General features: G+C 41.8%; 1 protein-coding gene across 1 annotated transcript; it reads left to right on the top strand.

The window, feature by feature from the left end:
• The first annotated feature begins 8,039 nt into the window (after nt 1-8,039).
• On the top strand, nt 8,040-24,088 carry LOC133968783 (integrin alpha-6-like). The gene is made up of 26 exons (XM_062404983.1): nt 8,040-8,281; nt 13,939-14,066; nt 14,160-14,239; nt 14,880-15,141; nt 15,334-15,465; nt 15,573-15,786; nt 15,876-16,069; nt 16,198-16,295; nt 16,596-16,723; nt 16,805-16,894; nt 17,430-17,491; nt 17,622-17,773; nt 17,863-18,003; nt 18,099-18,217; nt 18,714-18,867; nt 19,015-19,098; nt 19,196-19,275; nt 19,455-19,529; nt 19,616-19,718; nt 19,809-19,979; nt 20,282-20,380; nt 20,498-20,608; nt 21,787-21,885; nt 22,527-22,652; nt 22,813-22,896; nt 23,344-24,088. Exons 1-25 carry the CDS (start codon nt 8,106-8,108, stop codon nt 22,879-22,881), a joined length of 3,147 nt encoding a protein of 1,048 aa, XP_062260967.1. The 5' UTR covers nt 8,040-8,105; the 3' UTR covers nt 22,882-22,896; nt 23,344-24,088.
• Nucleotides 24,089-24,171: the final 83 nt, after the last annotated feature.

Raw genomic sequence — 24,171 nt, forward strand, 5'->3', positions numbered from 1 at the left:
GTTGTTGAGATATTTGGGTCTGGGCCAAAGTGGTGGACCGACTTCAACCGATCAAGCTAAGGAATGGCGTTGTCATCTCTCTCGGCAGTTTGAGAGAGAGAGAGAGCATGAACATGTGATTGTGTTGAGAGAGACACTCGATTCATCTTTTGACAAACAGATACTTTTTTCATATCAAGAAATTTGCATAACAGATGACACTGATTACGGGAATCAATCCTTAATGAGTCTAAGAACATTTATGCGAGGCATGTTTTGCAGCATAATTAGGTCACGGCTTATATGTGTGTCACAAGTTACAGTTAATTGGCAAGAATGCATTGAATGTGTGTGTGTGTGTGTGTGTGTGTGTGTGTGTGTGTGTGTGTGCCTATGTGTGTGTGCTTGGGTGTGTGTCTGTGCGTGCGTGCTCGCCTACGTGCCCGAGAGGAACATCTGTAAACTGGAGTCACCAGACTGGCGCAGGGACGGTTCCCTCTTGATTGACACTTACAAGATGGAAAACCTTTCTCTCCTCTAACCTCTTGACTCTTTCATTCCTTCTGCTGTTTTTATAACAGTGGAAATATTTTCACAGATAAGCAAAGCTCTCCATGCGTCTCCTGATTCCTGGGAGCATCTCTCTCTCACTCTCACCCTTCCTGCTTCTAAACAAACAAAGCAGGTTGCCACAATAAGAGCGAGGGTGCACTTTGTGTGTGTGTGTGTGTGTGTGTGTGTGTGGCATGTATCGCCGGAGGCAGCTATAAAAGGTCTCAGATAAATGCTGTTTGTCTGTGTCTGTTGTTGTCTGAGATTCAGACTCACACTGTCACACATCCACATAAACACACAGTGGAGTTCACAGCCCTGCACACTGTGCTCTCTCAGTGGGTTTGGACCTGAGAAAAACCTGTTGTACAGAAGCAGAACCCCTTTAGCTCTGTGTGTGTGTGTGTGTGTGTGTTTGTCTGTGTGTGGGCAGGACATAGGAGCTTGAAAGAGGAATGATCATGTTTCCTTCTCATTATGTCTCCTGTCCAAAATAGAAATGTCTTTTATCGATTTCAAGAAGGGCTCACCGAAACAGACCACTGAGAAAGAGTCAACTGTCTACTGACATCCTTGTTCACATGCTGTACAAAACAAATTTATGATTAGAGTCACTGTGGTTCATCAGCGGGAGAGTGGAGGAATTTCACTAACAACCCTTGCAAGTTCGAAAGGTTCCCCCCAGAATGCCATTAAAACTTGTAAACCTTTTGGAGGCACTTTCAAACCATGTCAAACTATGCATCATTGAACATAAAATTATTATTCTGCTATAATTTAATGGTCAAATTTGGGATATTTAGCTTTACATTCCATCAATTGTCTCAAAATAACAAACTATTTTAGCTGTTGACAATATATTTACATATATTTGACTATATATATTTGAAGACTGTAAAGCCCCTCCTTTAAAAACAAAACAAAACATGAGTAACAATAAGATATGGATAAAAAGACTATATGTGTATTAACCTTTGAATTAGCCCTCAGTTAGCAGCTCTGTGAGGCTGGACTCAGGCACACGGCTGCTTTTAAACGACATGTCTCACATGCAACACATTTTTACATACAGGGGTTCAGCATTTATACTGTTTAACATGTTCACCATATAAGTTTAGCTAGTAAGCATATTTATAGTAGCATATTTCATTAGCATTCAACATCTTCACATGTGGGAGCTGAACAGAAAGGTCACAGTGTTCTCTTACTTTTACTTGCTTTTTTTATTTGTTGCTTTACTGGGGCAATTTGGACATTGTTACCTTTCACAAAGAATTGGGAAAGTTATATTTACTTCCCTGCACGTATTTTCCCAGTTTCCTCAATTCATGTTGTTATTCTGGTCAACTTTGCAGCTTTTGCTCTTTTATACGTTGAGACACACATTTGTCTCCGACCTGAATCTGTCACGAAGAAAAAGAAAGTGAGCAGAGCGGAAAGTGAACTTGAGGTTAGTTCACATCTTTCTGAAGCACACCTGGACCTGGGGCCCCTCCCTTTACTGCCGCCATCTCATATTACATCCTCTGGCCAGGGCTGGGAGACACACATTCACACACACACACACACACACACACACACACCCACACACACACACATACACACACACACAACACAGTGAATGGGAGATACTACATAAGGGGATGTAAATTAGACGTTGCTCGTCATCTGATGCTGACTCTCTGTTTTACAGCACATGATGAACACAACATCCTCACCAGCCTCGTTCAGTTTATTCTTCATATTCACGTTAGGGATATCTCATGAATCTCAGCACCTCTGGAACACAAGCAGTAAAATCCTGATTACACTTTCACACGCTGTTAAGAATGCATTCAAATGTTTCGCCATTATCACTCTGATCGCAGCTATGGAGAAGCATTACATTCCAAAATGTCAGCCTGCTCCTTTGTATTCAAACTGAGAAGGCCGACAGTAACCTGAGAGGAGCTCACCAAGCAGCTCTCATTAATCCTCCTCCTGCACTGTGCTGTCCCTCTTTGAATACACACTTCAGTCTATTACTGTACATTTAGTCTCTTCCGTGTCTTTTTTCAACCTAGCTACTTACTTAACTACCACCACGGAGGTTATGTTTTCATCAGTGTTTCTATTTCTATTTCATAGCACAATCATGCAGATATTATCCAACCAATTTTCATTTCCAGGCGCAGATCCAGGATCAACAGAGGGTGTTGTTTGACTTTCTCTCTAAATACCGGGACAATAATTAATTTATCTTAATGAAAGAAATAAGCATGTTGAGGGGACTGATATTTATGAGTGAAATGTGTGCAGATCCATGTAATAAATCTGGATCTAGTGAATTTAAATGTGGTTTTGTATGGGACTATGTGGGACTATTGGGCCTTGGTGGAGGTTTGAAGTCTCTCAGTGCCATTCCAGTTGTTCAAGCTATTATAGGAATTCAGTTTATCACTCTTGTAATACACATTTTATTCTATCACCGTACATTTTGTCTTGTCACTGTTATTGTTCAGTATTTATTAAAGTAACTTATTTTTTAAAGCTTCATTGCTAAAGGTCACCACACTATTGCACTTCTAAAGGTTAAACGGTGTGACATCGTGAATTAACTCTGAGCTGAGCTGCTGTCAACATATTTGCAGGCTGACGTAATCCATGGCGCTCAGGGAAAGTGCGACGCACTGATGTGTTGTGGATGCTCTTGGGTGTGGAATTCAATCTGATTGTGAAACTGATTGTGCATCTGAGTGTTTGTTTATGAGTATCCTACGGCTACATGATTCTACAGCGACATAAAGACACACCCTGCCAGTCAGCTATGCCACACCCTCAGGTGAGTGTGAGTGTTCTTTCCCTGTGTGTGCCTGCAGCTGTGGCTTTAAGAACAAAAACAGGGCTGTGGCTCGGGCGAGTCCGGGCACTACACAGAGAAAATTGCTTACACCGTCACTCCTCTGCTTTAACCCCCCAGGGAGGGCTTTTTCCTGCCCTAATGTTGTAACACTGTACATATTGTACACAGAGCAGATAGACAACTCATTTCTTAGTTATGTATAGAGCTCATTTGAATCAGTTACAGTGTATATATGCCTGTTTGATATTTTATTGGGACATTTTACGCATATTTTGTTAAAGACTCTGTAAAATGATTAATCATTTATCATCAAAGACTTAGATGTAGCTTAATCATAATCAGACAGGCCCAACAAAATCCTGTCAGACCCCCCTCATGTAGCAGCTCCTCTCAACAGGCACCACACCGTCCATCAAAGCCCTGCTTAAACTGGAAAATATGGATGTATTGTTTAATTAGTTGACCATTGTTTTATGTTGCGCTATATGTACATTTTATCTAACCATATGTTCATGTGTTGAATGTATGTAAATGTTTTATGATTCGGTTTTTATATTGAGGACAATTTCCCCAAGGGACAATAAAGTATTTTTCTACCTTAATGTGATTCAGAGTTAATCAGCAGTGACTAATATAAAAGGAATCTTCAAGCAGTGATAATACTCTGACTAATCTTGTTCATTTAATAAACAGAGTATATTATAAGCCAATTACATCGTAAGTTTTTAAGATTCAGAAGCTGCTAACTTTTTGTAGATTTGTTCTTTAGTAATTACGGGAGTTTAATGTCACCCTAAAGTCGTGTCTGAAAGTCAATAGATTGATGCTTAATGGCTGCAGGGGGTTTTCAGTGTGAACCAGATGGGACTTTTATTTCCCAAGTTGATAGTGGAGGAGGAGAAAAGGGGACAGATAAGAACAATAGAAAGCACATTTAGTGTCACTTGATAAATAGATATTTCTGCCTGATTTTTCTGAAGAATTTCGAAATAATTCCCTGGGATCTTCCCTGACCCATTCAGCATCCTTCCACCAAGTTTCATGGAAATCTGTCTTGTAGACTTTGTGTAATCCAGCTTGAAATGAGACAAATTGATGTAACAAATTATATTGATATATATTTCTATATGATGTTGCTTGATGTTAGTTGTGACGATTAACACCATCAGAATATGTCTGGTGGTCATACAAATTATCAACTGCCATGGAGGGATGAATGAGCTGATAAGGTTCAGAGAGCAAACACCAGTAACAGAGACTGTAAGTCAGACAGAGGAAGTGCCATGTGTCATCACACACACACACACACACACACACACACACACACACACACACACACCCCTACACACACATAAAGCAATGCACAAGCCAAGGGCAAGCTAACACACCTCCGGCTGCTGTTCTTATCAGCGATAGAGCTGATTCCTGTTTCTGACCTACTGCGACAGAGCCATAAATCACTGCTGTGCCTTCAGCCGACTGCTGCTCACACCTGGAACCGGAACAACATCGGGAACAAGTCAAACTGGACAGGGGAAAGAAACACACATGCGTAAATAGATTCAACAGACGGGCGGTCACATGATTTGGGGATGCTGCTACTTTCTAGAAAAATATTTTTATCAGTTAAAGTAATATTATCAACATAAAGGCCAAACATGTGACTGACTTGGACAAAAGCAGGAGATGTCGAAGGCCTGATTGAGTGAGGATTTTATAGTTTTTGAATTCATATCAAAAGCAGTGGGTTTCCCAATTTGTTAAGTCAGGATCTAAAATTATATCTAGTAAAGATCAGGATAAAGTTTCAGTTTTTTGTCCAAGTAATCTTGAAGCACAGAGATGACCCTAGCTCAGACATGAGCAAAGGCCTGTTGGGCTTTTTAATCCGGCCCGCCGAACTTGTCCAATTATTAAAAAAAATGCTTACTTATAGCATTTTTAGTTTTGCTTTATTTTTGAAGAAATTGTACTTTCTTACTTCTTGTGGTTCTGGGTTTGTACCCTCAGGGTTGAATGGACTGGGACATTTGACCCGGAGTGTGGTGTATAGGGCTCGAAAGGGCATGTAATCTCCTTTCACTTTTTCGCTTTGCCCTGTGAGCCCTTCTGTAAAAAGAGCAGATCAAGGAAACGAAAGTGAAAAAATGAGTGCCGAGTGTTTAAAACGGAGTGGACATCAAAATACCCTGTCACTGAAGTCCAATCGAAGGCTGTATGCCTGATATGCCGAAAATGTCGCAGTTTTCAGGAGTACAACATCAGCCGTCACTTTGCTATGAAGCATGCTAACTACGCTAGCAAGCAGTCAACGCAACGAATTTCTGTTAAATTGCCTTGCAAATAAATGCTTTGCTACTTGTTAAAGGCCAAATCCTGTCATGTAATGATTTTTCCATGTCATTTGAATTAGTTCACAAAAATACTCCATCCATCTGGTCCTTGCCCGGCCCCTCTGTCAAATTTAGAACCCATTGTGATCCGCGAGTCAAAAAGTTTGCCCACCCCTGCCCTAGCCTGGGATATTTCCAGAGCCTGCTCATGAAGTCTCTAAGTAGATAACGCACCACATTCTTCCCTGTGCCCTTTTACTTTTTTGCACTCCCCTCTCTTGCAGCCATTATTTGTGCCTTCCCTTCTGTATGTGGGCAGTTCTCTCCCTCACTCGCCTGCCCTCTTTCTCTGCGTGCAGACAAAGCCTGAGTTGTCTGCTGAAATGCTGTGTTGCAGGGGACAAGCTTTGGGTCAGTGTCTCATGGAATGCCTTGAAACCCATCTAGTGAGAGAGTGTGTTAATTGTGTGAGTCTGCTTTGCCCAGGCCGCTCTCTGACTCCCCTTACGGCCCTTGTGACTCATCTTATGAGTCGTTACAGGAGAAACAGGCCCTGTGGTGATGGCATGTTGCGATCAGAGCGAGAACGCGTGATGGATTGACTTTCTAATTTCTCAGTACATCCGCCAGCTGATGTACAACAAACACAGCAGTTGCTCTTTTTCCGTTCCTTCTATTCCTTTGGTACAAATTTAAATCTTTATCTCATTGTCTTCCCATCTGTCACGATCATTGCGGTGCTGTTGTCATCTGGATTAAACAGCCGTGTGCCGAGAGGGAATGCTGGTATTTCTGACAAAAACACTGTATTGACGAGGTGTTCCAGCATCTCCTCCTTCTCCTACGTCTCCCTTTTAAATAGCTACAGGGATTTTTAATGTCGGCAAACACAATTGACTGTACTTGTGGGACTTGGGACGTGTTTTGTGTACTCAGAGCATTTCAAGCGAAGGCTTTATTACAGATTTACATGCCAGCTGAAGCCTCAAGCAGAAATCATTTACTTCTCTAAATCTGTTTTGACGCAACCTCAGGCCTCATTGACCTGGCATTGATCTGCTGCAGACTAACAACAGTCTAAGGAGGTATATCAGTATTTCTTTCGATTGCTAACATGCATCGGTAAAAAGTAAAGTCACACAGTAAGTGAAACAGAATTCCAAGCGGACCAGACAGAAACCCTTTTTCATTGCTTTCACACACACAAATCCTCTAGCTCTTTTCTCATTCATATCACTGTTATCAGAACAGATTCAACTCAAAATGATGACAAATAACATACATTTCTAGATATAGATAACTGTAGCAGAATAGTCACAATAAAATATGAATCAATAATAATCATTTCAAACACAGCTGATTGCAGCTTCAGGTGTTTTTACTCGCATTACCAAACCGACACAATGGAATGGCTTCAGAATGATCTTGTTGAAGACAGGTTGGTGGGTAAAGAAGAGAGGCAGGGAGAGAGAGAGAGAATGCATGGAGGACAAAGGAGAGGAAGACATTTCAACCTTTTACTGTTTTATTCACAAGCATATTCAAGGATGTAAAAAGATGAAGCAATTTCTGATTGATTCTTGTTAAATAAACTCAAGTGCAATAAAGTAAAAATCTTATTCTGTCTTTTAACCCTGATTTATGTGAAAAATCATAAAAAGATAAACGTTCATGAATTATGTGATGCTACCTATGTTGTTATCGTGTTGAAATCAGTGTTTTGGACAATGGGGGCTTTCTCAGTGAGAATTGCTGCCTGTCTTATGGCTAAACGAGGACGCAAGGGAGGCTGGGAATATTATTATATTTCACTTCATTTTAGAGATGCATATTTATGTATAACTAAAGATGAATACTTCATGTTAAGTCTAAGTTTATAGTTGAACTTGTAAATACAACTTTTGTTTAAGTAACCTTAAACCTATACACAGAAGTTGTGTTAATTTAGATATTTATGTATGAGTTCAACGTTATAGTTAAACTTACACATACAACTTGTGATTAATGTGTATATTTATGCACATATTAGACTTTACACGTGATATGATTAGTGCACACCAACTCAACATGATAGAATCAATTAATATGTCACTGAAATACCTAAACTTTTTTGTGTGGGTTATGCAGACCTCAGGTCTGACCAAATCTTTCTATTAATTACAATACACTGTAATTATTTTCGATGCAAATACATTTTGGGTAAATTAGTTTGTGTGTGTGTGTGTGCGTTTGTATGTGTGTACGTGTGTGAGTGTGTGTGTATGTGGAAGGGGCGGGTATAAGTGGAGTGGACCACACTGAACTCAGTGGCAAGCTCAGTCTCTCTCTGCACCTCCTCCAGTAAGGACCTCACCTTTCACTACTTCCAGCGGAGTTTATATTTCTTTTACCTGTGCGTCATGGTGGGCAGGATCACCTGTGGACTGTGGCTGCCCGTCCTCCTCATGGGATGCGGGCGACTGTGGGCTTTCAACCTGGACACCGAAAACTACCAGCGGAAGGACGGGGATCAGGGCAGCCTGTTCGGCTTCTCCATGGCCCTGCACCGGCAGCTCGTACCGCAGGATAAGAGATTGTAAGACACCAGGAATTCAGAATTGTGCGTCTGTCTGACACGCCTCTAAGGTCTTTAAAATAACTTCAGTGAGCGTGTAATTAAAATGTCACAGCGGGTAGATGACTGTAACAGTTTGTTATGGGATGTTAGAGCTGCAACATGAGGAGAATAATCAATTTAAACACGTTATATAAGAAAGAGCGCAAGAAAGAAGTTCCAGGTGTGCCACAGGTGAAAGAAGAAACTGTTATTCTCACAAAACCAGCTTTGAGATCAGTCATCGCACTTAACCTTGTTCATATTTTGCAACTCCTTCCCCCCAGGTTACTTATTTGTGATTTTTATTGGACCAGCACTGTAGCGTTTTTTTTTCTTTCCCACAGGAGCACAATGTCTCCTTTCTCTCCGAAGTGTTTATAAGTGAGATCCAGTCGTGGCATTTGTGTCCAAAACACCTCCCTGAATCATTGTTGGCATTTTTATGGGCACTGATTCACAGGGACTTGTCCTGCTGCATAAAGGCCCGGTGCCATCAAGTGGTCACTGGTTTGAAAAAGCATAAATATTAGCTGACCTGAGATCAGAGAACCCACAGTCTTTCAGCTGGGAAGCTGCCAAATCAACCAGCCAGAAATACGTGTGTGTTTGCATGTCGTTAGATAGTTCTGTGACTCCATAATCACTGGTGGAGGAAGTATTCCGGTACTTTAAAAGTACCCTGTAAAAAGTTATACATTAACAAATATAACCAATGTAAATACAACCCTATCAAATGCACTAAGAATATCGAAGGCTGACAAAGCAAACACAGATGCCTTAGTGTGGAATATGGATCTAAACCTTATAGATGGTAGAGAAGGAGTTCAACTGCTCTCTGTGTCCTCATGCTGGGTTGGACATTTTGATTTGACGCATTAAGTACTGCAAGTTCTTTGTATTTTTCCATACGTAAAATCCTGATTGAATTAAGCACAGTACGTATCAGAGTAAAAGGTCAAATATCTTTTTTTAGTAGTGGTAGTAGGAAATCAAAGACTCAGGTCACGTACAAACAACTCAAATATTTAATTATGTGCAGTACTTAACGTACTACATTTCACCGCTGTCCATAGAAAAGCGCCGAATGTTATTTCTTAGAATATGTCATTGACATGATCTTACAGTACCGACAGGACAAATGGCTTCCTCCTGGTAATGATCAGTTAGTTGTGCTGCCGTTAACCAACACTTTTACACAAAATATATCAAGACAAGGTTTCTGTCTCGTAGTTAGTCAAGTGGATGAGGTGAACCAAGTACTTGTTTGAACAGTGTTGGTTTAACTAATAGCTTGAGGTCACACACAGTGTGTTTGCCCACAGCTAGATATTCTGGACTATGTCGACTCAGAGTCAATAATCATCCCCCAGTTTTTCTTCACAATTGTTTTTAACGTTTATTCACATTTTGTTCTCCTGCTACAACACATTCACACACACAGTGGCAGTTTGTGTCCTGCTTTTAGACTAAATGAAAGACACATGTTGATCAGTTTGTAACAACCTGGAAGTCGCCCTTCTTCAGGTTGTAAAGTTAAATCCGAGAAAACACTCCTGGATGTTGTGATAACAAATGCCAGTACAGATATATTAGATTGACTTCGATTTGTAGAGCAACAGAAGCGATTTTGCTATTTGGATATGAAACGATGTTTCCTTTGCCAGTCCCTGCTTTTCAAATGTTAAGTTATGCTGTGATCATCAATTTAATACCGCTGAGTTTTGGACTATTGTTCAAAGAAATATAGGTATTTTATTATTGCAGCTGTGGCATTGAGGGTTTGTGTGTGGCATTTCCCACTATTTTAAGACTTTATTGATCAAACTATTTAGTTAAACTGTTAATGGAGAAACTAATCAATGGTTTGATAGCTAATGAAATTTGCGGCTCTAAATGTTTTATCGTGAGTTGTGTGATCACACAGGGCTGTTTATTAAATACAAAATTATTCCAGATTGCAATTCCACATACTTAAACTAGTTTTGTCTGTATAATATTTAATCAGTATAGAAACGGATAATGTGTGCGTTACAATTTTATATTATATTTATATATTATATTATAGTATATACATTATTATTTGAATGTGTGTGTGCATGTCTTAGCAGGGAGCCATGTTGGTTTTGCAAGTTACTGCCATTCAAGAGGAATGTGCCCTCACTGTGGAGTAGCATTGGTGTGTATGCACATGCGTTCATGTGCTGCCTGTGTTTTTGTGTGCATGTGTGTTTGTGTGTGTGTGCCCATTTGGTGTGGTTTAATGGTGCTGATGCAGTCTGTAGCTGAGCAGTGAGGCGTTTCCCGGTTGTCAGTTATTTGGAAGAGTGTCAGAGAGCTCACTCACTGTGCTGCTTAATATATTCCCAACCTGAGGCAGAAATATAGATAGATAGATAGATAGATAGATAGATAGATAGACAGACAGACAGACAGACAGACAGACAGACAGACAGATGATCTTCAGTGATTTTCTTTTCTTTTGTGAGTTCACTTACGAACATTGCAACATTTTGTTTTGATGTAAGTGCTAGTGTTTTTGGGTATTTGCTCTGCTGGGTGTGCACCGTGAGTCACCACCCCTCACCAGCCATGTATGCCAACTTTTATTCAGACATTGTATTGAAAAATTCTTCAGCTGTCTTCCATGCCCTACGGGGAGGAGGGGTACATGAACCTGCAGGTGAGGGCAGGAGCTGATGGGGTCATGTATATGCATGTGTGTGTGTGTGTGTGTGTGTGTGTGTGTGTGTGAGTGTGTGTGTGTGTGTGTGTGTGTGTGTGTGTGTGTGTGTGTGTGTGTGTGTGCAGCATTCCACAGTCAGGCATAATTGCCAGATGGAGCTGTCTATAATAAAATCAAGAGGGGAAAGTGCAAAATGTGAGAGTTCAGAGAAGTTAAAGAGTTTGGCCCGAGTGGGAGAAAGTGTGTGTATGTGTGTGTGTGTGTGTGTCTGTGTGTTTGTCTGTGTATGTTAAGAAAAGTAAAGAATACAAAGACATGTTGTGAGAATGATGTTAGAAAACTAATACCACTGTCATGCTGTGTCCAGATTACAGAAATAATAGAATGCAGAAGAAATGCTCCACCTGTGTGACTATATATGGTCCGTACAGACTCTGTGCAGAGTTTCAGGTTAGTTGAGGTTATCCAGCATCAAAGAGAGAAGGAGTGAGGAGGAGCCGAGGAAGAAAAAACAGGTGAAGGCTGAAAGAATGCTGGGAGGAACATAAATCAGTTTTACATCTGGGCACTCAAAATGAGACGTTATTCAATCAGCCTGGCCGACTGATGGAGGGAGAGGTAACACATGGCATGCACCTCGGGATCTGCAGCCCATTTGGAGTTGGAAGTTGATAGGCTGCTACCGGCTGGAGCTAAGCAATGGGCTAAAAAAAATCACCTCTCGTTGGGATTCCTCTGTTATGGTCCCTGCGAGCTGGGGGAGCCTGCCAGTGTGAGCGAATGCCACCGCCACTATGTGTGTGTCATTGCACACGCACCCAAACATACAACAACAACACACACACACACACACACACAAAAACACACACACACTCTCTTTTCTCCCTGTTTGTCTTAGTCGTTCCTGTAGACTAAGCCTGCATGTCGGGGCTTCCTCCACTGTTGGTGAATGATTAGATAAACAGCTGAGTCACTGTCGGTGGAGCCGCAGGTCAACCTTATCACAGGGACACTGACACATCATGTCTGTGGTGTCAGAACCAATAATAGCAATGATGAGTACAGTATTAAAGAAGAAGCTTGTCCTCCGGGCTAAGCTGCCAAATAAGATTCTTAAATAGGTCTTATTATAAGTTAAATAATAATTACAATTAATAAAATAATAATAAAAAACTTGGTGGAAGGATACGGTTTAGGTCAGGAAAGAATCCATAAAACATTTGTGTGTCCAGATCAGGGTCTTGCAAGATAGGGTGCTTCATTTTTTTACCTTTTCGTGGATAAAAAAAAGGAAAATTCATGGATCTTAATGACATTTTCAGAGTTTGTGCAATTTGGTCCAGATCCAACTATAAATCCAGATGTGGTGAATTGAAACGTGGTTTCACAAGGGGACAGTTTGCCCTTGATTTTCTAGTACAAGTAGGGCCCATACATTATCATCCTCTGTAGACACACTCGGACAGACGCTCTCAATTTATTTCTCATCCGAGCTACAAGGTAGAGTTGTCCAGGGACCTCCCTTATAATATGACAGTCTTCTTTTATATTTTTACACTCTTACTTAGTTATGTAGGAGAAAAATAAGTGGAACGTCTTAAATGTCTTAATGTAATGTCTTAATGTATTCAACTATATTTTCCCATTGTCAGAGCTCTCTACTTCTATTCCCCAAACTACATGAGTGGAGATGTGCCCCTCCGGCATTCACTGTTAGTCAGAAATCCCTAGTTTGAGGTGTTGACTTATTTGAAACCGACTCATCTGATTGACAGACAAGCACATGCCCTAACAGTTTCTCTTGGTGTGAAAACATGTTGTGTGTGCAAGTAGAGTTCAGATTATAAGTGTCAAGTGTCTTTCCCTCCCCTTGTAAAAACAAACAGGAGAGGACACTGAACGGGCGGGATGACTCCACAAATGATGGTGTTCTGGTTTTTGAAACTAGGCCAGAACCAATCCAGTGGTTAAAGCCGGGGACAAACAGTGTTTATTTGTCCGTCACGCAGCAGGAATGTGCTTCTATTGTGATGACTTCTTTTACTGCAGTGTATTGTAGAAAAAGTAAAGAAAGTTGATCACATTTTCTCTCTGTTTCCTGCAAAACACAACTAGATTCATCTCATCTCGGCAGAGTTCTGCGGATAGCGCCGTTTAAAGTAATATTTTTTACTATGTCACATGAATAGATTTATTGTCCTCTGCTAATCCCCATCCTGCCTGCTGAAGTCAGTGTTCCTGTTGATTTACACTGTCGCAGAAAGTCATCTCCATCGTGTGAAACCTCCGCCCATGTGCACTCAGTGTTTTCTGCAGTGAAAACATACTGATCTCATTGTGGCCACGGCTCTTTACTATAACTGTACAGTCAGAATGTAAATGTGGAGTCCCCCACAGATGGTGTGTGTGTGTGTGTGTGTGTGTGTGTTTGTGAGAATGTGTGAGAGACCAACTCTCCACTGTATACCTCCACAAAGCACAATTTTAAAGGATGATACGTTTTATTTACTCTGTAGGAAAAACTGGGAACTGAAGGCCCATCACCAAGGCCTGGGTGTGGCATTTGCCCTTGTCCTTGGTCCACAAAGGCAGCCTGTGTGTGTGCGTGTGTGTGTGCACACAGAAAGAGATAGAAAGCCTGTGTCAATCAGGCTCAGCAGGCGTCTGAATGGTGTCTTTGACTCAGCTGGACCATGAGGAAACGGAACATCAGTTTGGCGGCAGATGTGTGTGTTTGTGAGTGTGTGAATATGGGGCTGTGTCACACAGTAGACTGGAATTTATTATAATACTAATGTTCGAGAGGAAGAAATGCCAGAGCGCTCCTCGTTCTGAATCCCAGATGACAGAAGAGTGTTACAATGTGCATTCGATTGAGCTGCATATGGCTAAATGGATTTGTGTATGTGTGTGTGTGTGTGTGTGTGTGTGTGTGTGTGTGTGTGTGTTGCAGTCTGCTGGTTGGTGCCCCGAGAGCGAAAGCCATTAAAGGTCAAACATCCAAAGTGACAGGAGGACTGTACGGCTGTGACATGAGCTCCAGCTCAACTAGCTGCACCCGACTTCAGTTTGATGATGAAGGTGAGTTGATCTGTGTTCAGTGATTTGAGACGGTTTATTTCTTGCCGTGATTTGAGTCACAGTATCTTCTCTGTGTCTTCTTTGTCTTTGAAGAGGATCCAACCAAAGAGAGCAAAGAGAACCAGTGGATGGGAGTGACAGTCAACAGTCAAGGGCCAGGAGGGAAGATTGTGGTATGGCTGTTGGTTTTTGTATTGCACCATGAACAACAACAACAACAGATTCAAGAAATGGGCGTGGCACCACAAATGACATTTGTACTTTTCTCGTCCTCCATTGACGCAAGATTAAATAAGAAAGTGAGATTAAAAAGTTAAATATGGATTAAACATAAAAATAAAATAAAATACAGATAAAGGTCTACTAAGTAGTTTAGTATTTTACGTGACTATGTGTTTTTACACTATTCAAAAAAATCTATCTAAAATACTCATGTACCTTAGATAGGATAGGAATATTCCTATATCTGTTTGGACAAGAACATGACATGAAAATGTCTCCTCATGTCTTGTTTTGACCAAAAATGATCAATTTACAATAATATAAAATAGAGAGACGCAGAGACGCCTAATGTCTGACATGCTAGTGGGAGCAAAAGTTTGTGTTATTTTGTTTTTGTGTTACATTTTGTAATAACTCATAAACTAATTTATTATATACTGAAATAAGTTAGTTTTACTTCTCTCAGTGACACTATCTGTTCTAATAAATCAACAGAAAATGTTTAAGACCTCAAACTTGTTTTGCTCCACTGAACACCACAACTTAATCTTATCACATCACATAAACTATGTGTCTCTGTTTCCCTGGTAGACCTGTGCCCATCGATACCAGCGGCGGTCCAATGTGAAAACATCCATCGAATCACGCGACATTATTGGTCGCTGCTACGTGCTGAGTCAGAACTTGGAAATCGATTCTGGTGCGACTGAAGATGGAGGTGGCTGGCTATTTTGTGACCAGAGGCCCAGAGGCCACGAGAGTTTTGGATCCTGCCAGCAGGGGGTCTCTGCCACGTTCGACAAGGATTACCACTACCTCATCTTTGGGGCTCCAGGAGCATACAACTGGAAAGGTGTGTGTGTGTGTGTTTGTGTGTGTGTGAGTGTGTGTGTGTGTGGTTTGTGGGTGTGTATATGTGTGTGTGTAAGTGTATGTGTGTGTGTATGTGTATGTGTGTGTAAATGTGTAAATGTGTATTTCAAAATCCCTCCCAAATCAAATCCATCCTATCTTATTTTGTATTGTCTCTGCTCCTCTCTTTAAGGTGTGGTACGCTTGGAACAAAAAAATGACACCCTATTAGATCTGGGCATCTATGAAGATGGTCCATTTGAGGTGGGAGACGAGAGAGAAAAGAATGCCGAACTGGTCCCTGCCCCTCCTAACAGCTACCTGGGTAAAACGCTCAATTCTCACAAGGCCCTAGTTGTTCTATTTTCGCAAGAAGCATAATCAAGCACCTGTTTTTCCTTTTATGTAAGCAAGCGTTACTTTGTCTTCAAGGATTTTCTCTGGACTCGGGCAAGAGTTTGACCAAGAATCGTCAGCTGACAGTGGTGGCCGGAGCTCCTCGGGCGCACCACAGCGGGGCGGTGGTGATGCTGAAGAAAGGCGATACCTCGAGCAAAATCTTGCTGGAAGAGTTCACCCTGGTAGGGGAGGGGCTTGCGTCGTCTTTCGGCTATGATCTGACTGTAATGGATCTCAACGGGGACGGGTGAGAGATGGAGGGCGATACGTGTACTCGGCTTTGAAGTTGCCATTTTGCCTGTATCCTCACAGACATGTATTGCTGTTGTGAATTAGCTGGCAGGACATAGTGGTGGGAGCACCTCAGTACTTCGAGAAGGACGGAGAAATCGGTGGAGCCGTTTACGTCTATGTCAACAAAGCAGGAATCTGGAACAATGTCAAACCGACCAGAATAGACGGACCTAAAGACTCCATGTTCGGCCTCGCTGTGGAAAACCTGGGAGACATCAATAAGGATGGTTACGAGGGTGAGGCTGCAGCACCTGTACATATGCATCCTACTGGCCTGCAGGCCTTTCATGACGTTTGTGTGTGAGTGAAATACTTGTACCAATAGAACAACACTGAAAAGTACTGTTGTGTGTCTTTGTGACAGATTTTGCAGTGGGAGCTCCTTATGACGATAAAGGGACAGGGAAGGTTTATATCTACATGGGATCAGCTGCAGGACTCCGCTCTAAAAAAGCTGATCAGGTATGTAAGACATTTCAGCTCTTTTTTTGTATCCAAGATATTCTAGATTTTGAGAATAATGTAGTTTTACAAGAGTTAAGTTGTAAGAGAGAAGAAAATTGTAATATTAGGAGAATAAATTAAAAGAATGTAGGAACTGAGCTAAAGTCTCACTTTCTGTCTTAAGTGACCCTAATGATCGTACTTGTTTTACCAAACCCTAAACCTCATACAATAACCGCTTTGGTAAAAAATCTTTCCAGGGTGATATTGGTTTATACTTTGGTTCTCATACACGAATATGTGTTTCTCTTGCTGTAGGTGCTGTCGGGCCAGACTCTTGGTGTAAAGCTGTTTGGCTACTCTTTGGCAGGCAACATGGACCTGGATAAGAATGCCTACCCAGACCTGGCTGTCGGATCCCTCTCTGACTCTGTCTTTGTGTTCAAGTGAGTCAACTGATGTGTTAGTCTGGTCGTGTGTCGCTCAAAGTGTTCACTGAGATGCTCACTGAGTTTTGTTCCACCCAGAACCCGGCCAGTTATTAACATCAAGAAAGTAATCACATTCACACCGAAGGAAATCGACTTCACCAAGAAGAACTGTGCCAGTGGCTTTTGGTAAGTGTACACAGTTTTTTTTACATATTCATTCTTTTAAATGTGATGTTTAATGTCTTATCGTGAAAAAGCGGAACCGTTATTTGTTTCACTCAATCTTTTTTTCCCCCAGACACCCAGAGGAAGTTTCATTAAATTTGGGACAAAGATTTAGTTTGTTTCAAAGATGAACTGATCAGATTTTGGTGGTCAAAGGTCAAGGTCACTTTGAGATGTTGCCTTGTGAATGCAATATCTCAAGAGCACCTACAGGGAATCCATTTCAATTTGGCACAAACGTTGACAGAGATGGATGAACAGATTGAATTTGGGTGGTCAAAGGTTACGATTGGCTCAATTTTTTTTTTACTTTGACCAGTTGTCACTTGGTCTAAAAGATAAACCAATTGGATTTCTTTTGTAAAAAGTCACAAAGACCTCTTATGAGTCTGGTATACAAAAGTATGTAGACTGACCCTGCAAATATATGGACAAAATAATCTGGAAACATTTATTTAGTACTGATGTCTCTGATTGATACTCACTGTGTTTCTAGCTTTGAAGTTGGGGTCTGCTTCACTTATACTGCTTATCCAAAGAGCTACACTCCCAAACTGAGTAAGCTGAGCCACATTCTTCTTCATTAAAGCTCAATTTCAACTTTATAGTGTTTCAGTGAAAAAAACATACTTAAAATTATTGCTCAAACTCCACTGTCAAGCGAACTCACTAATTCTGTTCCATCTAGCGGTGGAGTACACTCTGCAGGCGGACGCTGACAGGAGTAGCGGTCTCCCTTCCAGGGCGACCTTCCCCGGGTCCTCCGACTCTGACAAGGGGACCATCATCATGAACAGCCAAGGAGCAGAAAAGTGCATTAAACGTCAGCTTGCCATTCAGGTACTCACTCTCTCCAATCACCAAAGTATCCATTCACTCCGGCATTGTGGGTAGTAATGCTGCATGTGGTGTTATCTGTCATCCCACAGGAGAACATTCGAGACAAGCTGCGAGGGATCCCCATCGAAGTGACTGTGGACATCAAGGACGCCAAACGTAAACGCAGGCAGAGCTCAGGTCCTCTGGCCCCAGTTCTAGATGCTCTACAGCCGATGATAACTCGAGCAGAGGTGTCTGTGTGAACTGAATCATTGATAGATATCGTTGACATTTTATTGTGGCAGATATTCCCTCTGACACTGTGTTACCTTTAATGTGTTTATAGGTGAATTTTCGGAAGGAGGGTTGTGGCAGCGACAACGTTTGCCAGAGCAGCCTGCAGTTGCAAAGTCAATACGGAAGCGGGGCGAGTGACAAGGACCCCTTCGTTCCATTGAAAAAGGGGTACAAACACACACACAAGGGTTGGGTACCGATAGGCACCGGTTCCTAGTAACTAGCGAAACTAATCACAACTACAAGACCGAATCACAACGCTGATTTTGGTGCCTCATTTCTGTGTTTTGTACTTTTGGTAGTTGCCTGGCTTATAGGCAACATTAACATTACCGCATGTGCCTAGTTATCAATACAATTATCTGTTTATGGGACCACATGCCAAGCACATCAGCAGGTGTCGTGCTAAACTACTTTTCCCCGATATAAATTGTTGTCCAATTGTATTTGTATATTCAAGTAAAATGTACTTTAATTTGTAAACTTTAAACAGATATCTTATAAAATTTCAAGTTAAAAGATAAAAATGCTTTTCTTTTTGTCGGCTGTTGTTTTTTGCTTCTTGTAAAATAAAAGTGTTTTGTCCGGCAGCGGTAATCGAAATACATACATGTACACACTATGTGAAGATTCATACATGTATGTTGTATACGTGTGTTGAAAGGGAGGACGGCCTGCCCCTAATCTCGCTCAGCAACCAGAAGGACGTCACCTTGGAGGTCAAAGTGAGCAATCACGATGGAGATGACGCACATGAAGCACGTTTGGTGGCCTCATTCCCGCCCTCCCTGACCTACTCAGCTCACCGTGTACCTGATGTGAGTCTCTCTTTCTTTGACAATTTATCACACACACACACACACACACACAAACACACACACACACACACACACACACACACACACACACACACACACACACACACACACACACTAACACTGACTAGGACCTGTTCTCTCTTTCAGGATAACAAAGTCAGCTGCAGAGCCAATAAAGACGGTTCCAATTTGGATTGTGATCTTGGAAACCCTTTCAGCCGTGACTCAGAGGTGAGTCCTGTTTTTCTCCTCTGCACAATTGTCATTGTTAACACATTGTTAACACAAAATCAATTTTGTGTTAACAATCAATTTGTTGTGCATGTAGGTCACCATCTACATTATTTTGGGTACATCCCGCATCTCTCTCAACAATTCTGATCTGGAGATTGATCTTCAGCTAAATACGTAAGTATTTGTAAGCTTGTAATCCTGCAGCACAAACAGCAGAATAACATGGATTACACTTCTTGGGTAGTTAGGGGATTTATCCTCAGACATGCTCAGGCACTAATGCACTTTATTTAATTATGGGTTGACATTTGCATTGCCTGTTTGTAACCTGTGTGTAACTTTTGATCCAATAGCACAAGCAAGCAGGTGATAGCTCCTGTCAAAGCAAAGGCAAAGGTGGCCATCATGTTGCAGCTGATGCTTTCAGGGTAAAACAGACACACGCATGCACACACACACAAAAAACACACAAGTATGCACAGTGTCATGCATAATTGCATATCTGTCCTCCTAGACAAATCCAGCCGTCTCAGGTCTACTATACAGGAAAGGTCAAAGATAAGGCGGCCGTGAAGACTGAAAATGAAGCAGGCCCTGCCATCACACATCAGTTCAGAGTGAGCACAGTTACCTACCTGATCAGAATTGTCCTCTAAAGCACTCTACATGTGCATGTTTAGGACACTTGCTCTTGACTTGTTTTACAGATAGTCAACCTGGGAAAACGCTTGACGAGTCTTGACAGCGCCACCCTCAACATCAAGTGGCCAAAGGAGGAGAAGCAAGGCAAGAGGCTGCTCTACCTGATGAGGATCAGCTCCACAAGAGTGGAGAATTTACAGTGCACTCCTAAAGAAGAGATCAACCCTCAGGGGCTGGTCAGTGAGAGCATCACATTCTTATTTGTTGGGCACTCGAAGACAATATGTGATGTTTCCTGGCATGTGGGGGGAGAAGTAGAATGTTGTCTGACATGAAAGTTTGCCTTTCATATATGAAGAACACAGCCGGAGATGGTTTGTTCACAACAGAAGGAAAAACGCCATTGAAACATTCCGGCGAGGGGGGGGGGGGGGGGGGCGTCTGAGTAAAGCATGCAGGAGGCAGGACATGACGATGAATTCCACTGCAGGGATCACATGTTTTTGTTAGTAATAGTTGAATCTGCATTTGCTTTAAGGTATCAAGTAGCAACAGGAGAAGAAGATCATCAGAAAACTCCAAGGGAATTCAGGAAGGCATAATGTCCCGTTACGAAGGAAAGGAAAGACTCTCTCTGGTAACAAACACAAAGCAAAGTTCAATTCTTTTGTTTTTATAATATGTTGCATGTGCATTTGCAGCAACTAGTAGAGGAGTCCAGTGGTGACTCTGTCTTCCCTTTCTTTGTTTACAGTCCTGTGACAGCGGGGCTACTTGTGTGAACATACAGTGCCCCCTGGAGGGCCTGGACAGTAATGAAGTAATCACTTTCCACTCTCGCCTTTGGAACAGCACCTTCATCGAGGTAACTGTGTTTTTACTCAAATATTCTATAATGTTACAACTCTATGAAACTGTGACAATCAGGTTCACTGTCCTGTGGGCAATTTACACTCACCTGCCACTTTATTAGGTACACCTTGCTAGTACCGGGTTGGACTTCCTTTTGCCTTCACAACTGCCTTAATTCTTCGTAGCATAGATTCAACAAGGCGTGGCGTTTAAACAATGCTCAATTGGTACTAAGGGGCCCAAAGTGCGGCAAGAAAATATCCCCCACACCATTACACACCCACCACCAGCCTAAAATATTGATGCAAGGCAGGATGGATCCATGCTTTCATGTTGCTTACGCCAAATTCTGACCCTACCCCCTGAATGTCGCAGCTAAAATCGAGACATATCCGACCAGGCAACGTTTTTCCAATCTTCTATTGTCCAATTTTGGTGAGCCTGTGCGGATTGTAGCCTCAGTTCCCAGTTCTTAGCTGAGAGGAGTGGCCCCCGGTGTGGTCTTCTGCTACTGGAGCCCATCTGCTTCAAGGCTCGACGTGTTGTGCGTTCAGAGATGGTATTCTGCCCACAGTGGTTATAACGAGTGGTTATTTGAGTTTCTGTTGCCGTTCTATCATCTCGTGCCACTCTAGCCATTCTCCTCTGACCTCTGACATCAACAAGGCTGTTTCGTCCACACAACTGCCGCTCACTGGGGAATTTTCGCTTTTCCGGACCGTTCTCTGTAAACCCTAGAGATGGTTGTGCGTGAAAATCTCAGTAGATCAGCAGTTTTTGAAATACTCAGACCAGCCCGTCTGGCACCAAAACAGCCATGCCACGTTCAAAGTCACTTCAATCCCCTTTCTTCCCCATTCTGATGCTCGGTTTGAACTTCAGCAAGTTGTCTTCACCAGGTCTAGATGCCTAAATGCATTGAGTTGCTGCCAGGTGATTGGCTGATTAGCTATTTGTGTTAACAAGCAATTGAACAGGTAACCTAATAAAGTGGCTGGTGAATATATATTTATATAATTCTAATAATTATAAAAGTATTTTTGAAGGGAATCTTAATAATTGAATGTGAATATAACCAGTTCATAGTAGACCAGAATGAAGTTTGCAACAGACACACGCGATGACCAATGTCTATTTTAGTGTGTTCTTTTATTCCGCCAATCTAAATGTGATCCTATTTTCTGTGTACAGCTTTATTCCAAGTTACATCTTGTGGAGGTGATAGTGAATGCCTCTCTGAACTTGGACAGCACAAAGAAGAACACAATTCTGGAAAACACTGAGACTCAGGTAAATAAACACAAACACAGGTTATTGGGCCTCTCTGTGGGGGACAGTCAGTGGCCAAAGGCTTTAGGTTTTTGTTTTGTCCCTCCATCCGTCCATCCCATTCTTGTGACCATATCTCAGGAACACCAAAAACATTCACTTGAACTTACATATGAACTGAACCAAAGCATGACCTGATTAGAATTAGGACGTCAAAAGATCAATGTCACAATGACCTCACAAATGTATTTTTTTTCCCTTGTGAACGTGTTATCTCAAGAACGCGTTGAGACAATCCTTTCAAATTTGTTTCAAATGGTCACTTAGGCTCAAAGATTAACTGATGGGATTTCCGTGGTCAAAGGTACTAGCCCACTAATAAATGTATGTAGACTCTAACTGCACTGGTGGATGCATCCAACCACAGGTTAGTAATTCTAGCTTTTATAATTTGTGACTGTCCCGGACCAAGAAGGGGACGTGATTATTTACTGCATCAGATGCAGGTTTACACAACAGGTCTTAGGTGCAGGTGTCATTTCTGTGCATGGACACAAAGACTTCAGCCGGTGGATGATGTGAAGAGAATAAAGAAAAGTTTTGAAGCGTTGATGAGGATGTGATCTTAATCAGCGACGCTCTGCCACTACACTGTTTCCCAGCTGAAACTGACGGTGTTCCCTGAGATGCGCGCAGCTCAACATGGAGCAGTGCAATGGTGGATCATATTGCTGTCCATCCTCTTCGGCCTGCTGCTGCTGGGCCTCTTGGCTTTCCTTCTCTGGAAGGTAAGACTCAAGTATACAGCACCAGGACACACCGGCTGCCTCGAGCTGCCGAACACACTTACAGCTCACGTCTGTTTTTATAAGTCTTTAAACCAACATTTACAAAACAATAAGCATCACAGCCATTTCACACAACTTCTAACAATGTTCCTCTCCTCAGTGTGGAGTCTTTGGAAAAAAGAATAAAGACGCGGCACCAGAAAAAGAGACACTGACGTCAAATGCATAAAAACAGAGAGAGAGGGTAAAATAACATGGCCTGCCATGAATGAGTGAAACGTCTTTTCTTGCTCCTTTTTTTCCTACAAAAGCATTTCTGCTCTGGTATTGGGAAGTGGGCAACTCTAACGGTGGCAGGAATGCTAATCCAACAGCTGACCTTTTTGTACACATTATTGTATGTGTGGATCATTACAGTTTACCTGCATGGCCAGGGGAGGTTCTGAGGAACTGGGGGCTGCTCTGCATCTATTTGATTTTCTCTCCTCCTGAAGGTTTCTTTCTCTCTCCATTTAAAACCAGGGGCATTACAAAATATGTCTTCCTTGAGAGGAGTGCAGGTGGCGTTCTGCACCTCCTAAACCTTTTCAGCATCTTAAATATCTTACCAACCTCTTTTGCCTTCTGTGCTTAATTCTTTTTTGAAAAGCCTTTTCTCAAACATAACTGACTTTTCCCCTCTTGCCTGCAGTGCGGCTTTTTCAATCGTGCCAGATATGAAGACAAGGTCCCCAGTTACAACGCGGTATGGATCAAACGGGAGGAGAGAGACATAAATGCTGGAAATGGTAACTGGGCGACCCTGGAGAAGAAGTCATGGATGACGACCTGGCATGACAGCAAACATTATTCTTAACAGCCAATGACATTTTGACTCAGATCACGTGGATCCTCTGAAGCTTACAGGTGAAATACTGGTTCCACTGATTCCCCCTCCCCCCATCGTCTTTGAACAGCTCGGACTGTAAATAGTCACTTTTTTTTTTTTTTTTTTAATAAAAATTTAAAAAAAACTTAATACTTGATCAAACATTCTGCTTCAGATAGTTTGCATGAGTCACTGGACGGAGAGTGGTAGTTTTGAGATGGTCCTGCTGTGGGAGCGTTTCTACAGTTGTACATTTTTTAAGAAATGTTTTGCAGAATTGTGTATATTTATTCTTTGCGAGTTCTTTGTTACGTGCACTTCTGGCCAAAGAGTCATTCAATGCTTACACAGGTGCCTGTCAACAACATTGCATTTCTACAGAGCCTCTTGGTGTCGGATCAGTTTTTTTGTATGTTGTGCTTAAGCTGCCTCAGGTTGTTCCATTATAAAACTACAATTCATCCACAGTTGTCAAATACCAGGTTTGTAAAGTTCCATCCAATCCTCTGCAGAACTTAATGGCTGTATAACAGGAAGGAGATAAGAGCAAAATAAAACCTTTTACATATCCATTTGTTCTGTTTTATTGTTCGAGGTCAAATTGAACTAGAGAGAGCATACCTCCACCAAGGGTAACACCCCATCACGCCA

The sequence above is a fragment of the Platichthys flesus genome, chromosome 14, assembly GCF_949316205.1.
Source record: "Platichthys flesus chromosome 14, fPlaFle2.1, whole genome shotgun sequence".
NCBI lineage: Eukaryota > Metazoa > Chordata > Actinopteri > Pleuronectiformes > Pleuronectidae > Platichthys > Platichthys flesus.

Excerpts from the sequence above, each read along its gene's own strand:
- LOC133968783 (XM_062404983.1), top strand. The coding sequence starts at position 8,106 with ATGGTGGGCAGGATCACCTGTGGACTGTGGCTGCCCGTCCTCCTCATG. Across the intron at positions 17,492-17,621 it reads GAGCTACACTCCCAAACTGA|CGGTGGAGTACACTCTGCAG; the intron begins GTAAGCTGAGCC and ends TGTTCCATCTAG. Across the intron at positions 18,218-18,713 it reads TTCGTTCCATTGAAAAAGGG|GGAGGACGGCCTGCCCCTAA; the intron begins GTACAAACACAC and ends GTGTGTTGAAAG.